Below are 7,525 nucleotides of genomic sequence, written 5' to 3'. Positions count from 1 at the left end.
TGTGTGTATGTATGTGTATGTATGTGTGTATGTATGTATGTGTGTGTGTATGTATGTATGTGTGTGTGTATTTATGTATGTGCAAGCACGAGTGCCATGGCATGTGAGTCGAGGTCATCAGATCTCTTTGAAGAGTCAGTTCTCACCTTCCACACTGTTTCTGCTATTGTGTTGTGTGCTCCAGGACAGCTGACCCAGAGTTTCTGGGCAGTTCTCTTGTCTCTGGCTCCCATTTCGGAGTAAGAATGCTGGGATTACAGATGTGCATGCCTTTATATCAAACTCATGTCTTTAGGCCCGCCCAATTAGTGTTAGCCCATGTTAGCCTAGAACTAGCTCAGGTCATCAGACTTGCATGATGAGCACTTTTACCCTCTGAGCCATCTCACTGGCCTTATTTACTTGTTTTTGAGAGAGGCTCTAGCAAATAACCCATGCTCGTCTTAAATTCAGATCTACTCCTATCTCAGCCCCTTCAGAGTAAGATTATAGGGGTGTACCACCATGCCAGGCTAACCAACATTTTAGGGACAGCAGTTGGATTTATTTATCTATGGTTTTTAAAGACAGCATTTCTCTATAACCCTGGCTGTCCTGGAACTCTCTGTGTAGACCAGGCTGGCCTCAAACTCAGGCCTGCCTGGGCCTCCCAGCTGCTGGAATTAAAGGCATGTGTCCCCATGATGGAATAGCAATTTGATTTTTAAGACACAGTCTCCTGTACCCCATGCAGCCTCAAATTTCCTATGTTGCTGAGGTTGATCTTGAACTCTTGACCCTCCTGTCTGCATCCCCGTGGATTACAGAAGACATCACCACACCCAGCTCCTCACTCACATTCTCAGAGGACTACTCCAGATGGTATTATCTCAGTGAATTTGAGAAAGTGAAGTAAATGTGCTCATGTTCACAGATGGACTTCAGGAGAGTCGCTGACATTTCTGTTGTATATAAACTTAGAATTGGGGTATGTGGATCATTTTATTTGTTATTGGTTCAGAGACAAAGTCTTCATAATTTTCTCAGCCTGTCCTCCTACTCAGTCCTGCCCTAGCTTTCAGAGTAACTGGGAAGACAGATGGACACCCACCATGCCTGTCATATATATGTCTTTAAAGGGAGAGCTGACTTTTTGCAGACTTTTTCCATTAGCGTTTAGGGTCTGAGTGATTTATCTTACAGTTATATATTTATACTTTTTCCAAAACTGAGGTAATTTATATGTATAAGTGAAACAGAGTCTGGTTTGTGTTAGTCAGAGCTGTAAATGTAAAATGATGGGGAAATAATGCCCAGAGGTGGTGGTGCACACCTTTAATCCCAGCACTCGGGAAGCAGAGGCAGGTGGATCTCTGAGTTTGAGGTCAGCCTGGTCTACAGAGTAAGTTCCAGAACAGCTTAGGCTGCACAGAGAAACCCTGTCTTGGGGAAAGGGACAACAACAACAAAACCATGATCCAGGAGCTGGGAAGACACCTTCATCAGCAAAATGCCTGCTGTGCAAGCATGAAGGCCTGGGTTCGGATCCCCAGCACTGAAGTGAAAACAGGGACATGAACATCTGTACCCTCAGACAGAGACAGGAAGATTCCTGGGGCTGCTAGTCAGCAAGTCTCAGCTAGTCTACCCAAATCAGTGAGTTCCATGTGCAGTGAAAACCTGTCTCAAAATATAAGGTAGGCAGTGACTGAGGAAGACACTAGACATGGATCTCTGTCCTCCACATGAATACATGAATGTGTACACACATACTCACAAGTGAACATGTACACACACACACACACACACACACACACACACACACAGATGACCCAGGTTGGGTGTTTGGTACATTCCTATGATCTCAATACTTGGGGATAGAAACAGAACACTCAGGAGGATAAGACTAGCTTGGGCTATGTGGCTTAGTTGGAGACCAACCTGAAGGTATATGAAAGCCCATTTTTTATTTGGTTATTTATTATTTTGAGTCAGGGTTTCTCTGTGTAGCCCCAGCTATCTTAGAGCTCGCTCTATAGACCACACTGACCTTACACTCAGATCTGCATGCCTCTGCCTCACAAGTGCTGGTAGTAAAGATGTGCACCAGCCACCCTGACCCCTCAAATCCAGTATTTATCACCATCAAGTTATGGTTGTTAGCTTCAAAATATCATGAAAGAAGCCAAGCGGTGGTGGCACACGCTTTAATCCCAGCACTTGGGAGGCAGAGGCAGGCAGATCTCTGTGAGTTCAAGACCAGCCTGGTCTACAAGAGTTAGTTCCAGGACAGGCTCCAAAACCACAGAGAAACCCTGTCTCGAAAAAGCAAAGAAAAAAAAAAGAGGGGGCGTGGTCTATTTATCTTTAAAAAAGGAGCGGCAAGCCTTGGCCTGCTCTCTTGGTTCCGTCGGTTAGTGTTTCATGAGTTTTAACCCCCCCCCCAAATAAATATCCCTTTAAATCATAAAAAAAAAGAAAAATATCATGAAAGATGTTTATTCCCCCCTCCCCGACACACATCCTTTGAAACAAGGTTTCTGTGTGTAGCCTTGGCTGTCCTAGAACTCTGTAGACCAGGCTGGCCTTGAACTCAGAGATCTGCCTGCTTCTGCCTCCTGAGTGCTGGAATTAAAGGTGCGCTCCTTTTCTTAACAGATGCTCCACATCAAGAAGCAGAGTGTCCTGGGTGTGGCTGCAGAAGGAGCCAATGTGTGTCGCCATGGGAAACTCTGTTGGCTTCAGGTGAAAGATCTTTTCTAAACTGAAGTGTTTTCTTTGGTTTTGCTTCTGACATGGTGTTATGGAGCCTAGGCTTGCCTTGAGCTCTCTTGTGTATCTGCTAGCCTTTGAACCTCGTTCATTATCTACTTCCCAAATGTTCAATATATGTGTATGTTTGTACATGTATAGACACAGATACGTGTATATGTGTAAATATGCATGTGCACATATATGGATACACTGATACGTACGTACGTACATACATACATACATACATACATACTACATACATGTATATTGGTGTAAATGGAAGTTTCTGGCCCACCTGGTTCCACAGCTGTTCAGTCTTAAACACATGGAAGCTTATGTTAATTATAAAGTGTTTGGCCTATTAGCTCCAGCTTATTATTAGCTAGTTTTTACAACTGAAATTAACCCATAATTCTTACCTATGTTTAGCCACATGGCTTGGTACCTTCCTTAGTGAGGCATTCTCATCTTGCTCCTTTCCTTCTGGATGGTGTCTGCATCTCTGCCTTTCCTCTTTCTAGAACATTTTTAGTCTGTTTGCCCCACCTGTACTTCCTGCCTGGTTACTGGCCAATCAACATTTTATTAAACCAAAACGAGTGACAAATCTTTTTTTTTAAAAATATTTATTTATTATATATACAATATTCTGTCTGTGTGTATGTCTGCAGGCCAGTAGAGGGCACCAGACCCCATTACAAGTGGTTGTGAGCCACCATGTGGTTGCTAGGAATTGAAGTCAGAACCTTTGGAAGAGCAGGCAATGCTCTTAACCACTGAGCCATCTCTCCAGCCCGAGTGACAAATCTTTACAGTGTATTATCCCACAGTATATTGGTTGTCCTGGAACTTACTCTGTAGACCAGCCTTGAACTCAGAGATCTGCCTGCTTTTGCCTCCCAAGTACTGGTATTAAAGGCATTAGCCGCCACCACCCAGCATTGTTTATATATTTTTAATAGTCTTTCTGTCACTTAAGAACTCACTTAGAGCCGGGCAGTGGTGGCGCATGCCTTTAATCCCAGCACTTGGGAGGCAGAGACAGGCGGATCTCTGTGAGTTCGAGACTAGCCTGGTCTACAAGAGTTAGTTCCAGGACAGGCTCCAAAGCCACAGAGAAACCCTGTCTCGAAAAACCAAAAAAAAAAAAAAAAGAACTCACTTAGATTATCTATTATTGGTTTCCTTTTTTTCCTCTGGAAGTACTGGGGTTGTACCTAAAGCCTCCTGTATCCCAGTTAAGCCTAGATAAGCACTCTTTCACCGAGCTACAGCCCAAGCCCTTGGAATAGCCATTCTTATATTAATTACCTTTTAAATTTAATTAATTAATTAATTCTTTTCAAAAAGGCCAGTGGGTATTGGAAAGATGGATCAAGGGTAAGAGCTCTTATTATTCTTACAGAGGAACTTGGTTAATTCTCAGCTCCCCCCACCAGTGGTAGCTCACAACTGCTTGTAAGTTCAATTCCATGGGATCCAGTGTCCACTTCTGACCCTGGAGAAAACCAGGCATGTATGTAGTGCAGACATACATGAGGCAGAACATCCATACACATATTTTAAAAATTAAAAAATAGCTGGGTAGTGGTGGTGCATGCCTTTAATCCCAGAACTCTGGAGACAGAGGCAGGTAAATCTCAGAGTTCAAGGCCAGCTTGGTCTACACAGTGAGTTCCAGGACAACCAGAGCTATAGAGAGAAACCCTGCCTCAAAAAAACAAAAAACAAACAAAATTTTAACCTACATGTATCTGTATCTGCTTCAGGGGCAGAGCAGTATTCGAATGTGCCACAGCATGTGTGGAGGACATTGGATAATTTGCAGGTTTCAGTCTCTCCTTCTGTCCTGTGTGTAATGCAGATAAATAAGGTGGATAGTGCCCGAGTTTGTCCTCTGGGCTTCATGCACATGCACACACATGAAGAAATGCACGCACGCAAGCGCGCACACACACACAGTATTTGATGTTCAGGGAAGGGGTTTCCAAGGCCTACCCCTGTTTATTGGCAGTTGATAAGTCCTGGGAGGGAGAGCAGCTTCTCTATAGGAGCGGGAGGGCCTACCTTCCCCAGTGGATGGCTCCATGCTCCAGTGTCTACAGGCAGCACTAATTTGATTCAGTGGGTTAAATAAAAAAACCAAAAAGGAGGACATGAAGTTGTGAGGGCGTTCTGGGGGAGTTGGAGGTGAAGAGTAAGGGGTAAATATGACCAAGATACATTGCATACATATATGAAATTTTGAAAGAATAGAGAATAAATGTCATAAGTGATAGAAGTTATTACATATATTTATCATGCTTACTGTATCTTAAAAGAACAAGCCTGGTCTACAGAGTGAGTTCCAGGACAGGCTCCAAAGCCACAGAGAAACCCTGTCTCGAAAAACCAAAAAACCAAACCAAAAAAAAAAAGAACAAGACAAAACCCACAAAGCTTTTCTGGTTGACACAGCTAGTTTACTTGTTTACCTTTTTCTTTCCTTCTGAAAATCCTAGTAATTGTGCCTTTAAACGTATTTATTGCAGTATCTGGATCAAAGATATCAAAATTAAATCAAAGATAAAACCAGAACTTCACCCATATTAAGCAAACACCCTACCACACAGCCACTCCCGACACCCACTGTATCACTTGCATGACTGCTGCCAGCTTAACTATGAGGATGCTCACCAGTTTCATCTGTGCCCTGTGCTTTTGGTCCTCAGATGGCCTCCTCTGGTCTTTCCTCATCCTGTGTTGTCTGTTGTAGGTGGCCACAAACAGCCGAGTTTACTTGTTTGATATTTTCCTTCTGGGAAGTCGTGCTTTCAACAATGGGCTTCAGATGATCTTAGAAGACAAGAGAATCTTAAAGGTGGGCATAGAAGCAGATTCCTGTAGAAATGAGGTTAGCGGCCAGGATCTAATGACTCTGTCTCCATCTTCCGACTCCTAGGTCATCCATGATTGTCGATCGCTGTCTGATTGCTTGTCTCATCAGTATGGAGTGATGCTGAACAATGTCTTTGACACACAGGTATAAAGAGGATGCTGGAGGCAGCCAGCACTCACGGATCCTAGTAGACAAGATTCCTTTCTGAAAAATGACGGTGCCAAGTGTGGTGCACATGTCTTTACTCCAGTGGTAGGTGGATCTCTGTGAGTTGAAGGCCGGCGCGGTCTACAGAGCTAGCTGCACATCATCCAGTGCTGCACAGGGAGAACCTTAGAAAAGATCGAGCCTGGTTTCCTGGCCCGTTCCTGCCTGTGTCTCACATGGATTATGATGTAACTTGAGAAAACTATAAAAATCGTGTAGGAAGTTACTTAGATTCATTTGAGATAAAGTCTTCTATTTCTGTCTAGAATGTAAAAGTAGGAAGGAGGCTGTGTATGCCATGACATTCAGAAACTTAGGAAATCTGAGGCCGTTCAGAAGTCTGATGTGGAGAGTTAATACGAAGTGAAAAAGCATATCTCTCCTCTGTCACGTGTTTACCTCAGGGGTGTAGGTTGTTGAGGCTATTACACCCCTTGAAAGGCCCCATTTATGGAGCCAGCGAGATGTAGCTTGAATTCTAATTGTTCTTAATAATAAAAACCCAGAGTCAGATATTAGGGGGTGAAAATTGAGAGATAGAGAAGCAGTGCAGCCAGCCACTAGAGAGACCTTTTACTTCTGCTGAATCCTCAGGCCAAAAGGGCGATCCTATCCTCAGACTGCATCTGTCTCCACCAAACCTCAGGCTGCACTGAGCTCCTGTCTCTTCTCACCTTATATTCCTCTCTCCACCGAGCCATATTACTCCTGTCTCCAGCCCCCTAGTGCTGGGATTAAAGGCGTGTGATCCCAACTTCTGGGATCACCTTTATGTGAGCTCTGTTTCTCTTAAAGACTATATCATTTTTGTATAGCCCAGGGTGGCCTTGAACTAACAGAGATCCATCTGCCTCTGTCTCCCGTGTCCTGGGATTAAGGGTATGCACCACCACTGCCTAATCTCTAGTGGGTTAGCTCTGCACTCTGATCTTCAGGCATCGCGAACCACAAACAAAAACTCACCACAATGAGATGCCTTATTGGTTAAGAGCACTAGTGGCTATTGCAGAAGACCTGAGTGTGTTCCCAGAACCCACATATCCATCAGTGACTCTGGTTCCAGGAGAATGGATGCTCTCTTCTGACCTCTGCAGGTACCAAGTGTATATATGTTACACACACATGCATGCAAGCAAACACATATAAAACAAAGTAAATAAAGTCTTTCTTAAAGATGAAAAAACCCTATCTGGCTCAAGATAATAACTTGATGAAATCTGACTTGAATCCTACAAGGGACCTGAAGGAAATGAGAAATTCCTTGCCTAGCCCTACACCTAAACTCAACTGGTTTCTGATTTGACCCTGAAAGCACGAAAACCACCTCCTGGCTCCACTGTATTTTTCAGTAGCTAGTAACTACATACATCCATTGTTTGTGACTGTTCTCCCTCTTCAAAGTATGTCACTCTGTAGGTAGGAAGCAGGAGGATTCAGGATTTCAAGGGCAGTCTCAGCTTCATAGTGAGTTCAAGGCCAGCCTACAGCACGTAAGGCTCTGTCTCAAAAAACTTTTTAAAGTATGTGTATGCAATCGCATGCATGGCTTACAATACTGGATAAACAGTTCATTTAAAATTGCTTGCTGCCGGGCAGTGGTGTCGCACGCCTTTAATCCCAGTACTCAGGAGGCAGAGGCAGGCGGATCTCTGTGAGTTCGAGGCCAGCCTGGTCTACAAAGGGAGTTCCAGGACAGGCTCCAAAGCT

At 43.9% G+C, this 7,525-nt stretch overlaps 1 protein-coding gene across 1 annotated transcript in view; it reads left to right on the top strand.

The window, feature by feature from the left end:
• Exd1 (exonuclease 3'-5' domain containing 1) overlaps positions 1–7,525 on the top strand; it is a 31,277-nt gene that overhangs the window by 13,780 nt on the left and 9,972 nt on the right. The window contains exons 7-9 of the mRNA XM_005364273.3: positions 2,638–2,724; positions 5,489–5,593; positions 5,675–5,755. Coding sequence (XP_005364330.1) covers positions 2,638–2,724; positions 5,489–5,593; positions 5,675–5,755 — 273 coding nt within the window. The remainder of the gene's footprint in view (positions 1–2,637; positions 2,725–5,488; positions 5,594–5,674; positions 5,756–7,525) is intronic.

Source organism: Microtus ochrogaster (assembly GCF_000317375.1).
Source record: "Microtus ochrogaster isolate Prairie Vole_2 chromosome 14 unlocalized genomic scaffold, MicOch1.0 chr14_random_1, whole genome shotgun sequence".
Classification (NCBI taxonomy): Eukaryota; Metazoa; Chordata; class Mammalia; order Rodentia; family Cricetidae; genus Microtus; species Microtus ochrogaster.
The sequence above is the reverse complement of the archived record's forward strand: the minus strand, read 5'-3'. Positions and strand labels throughout refer to the sequence as shown.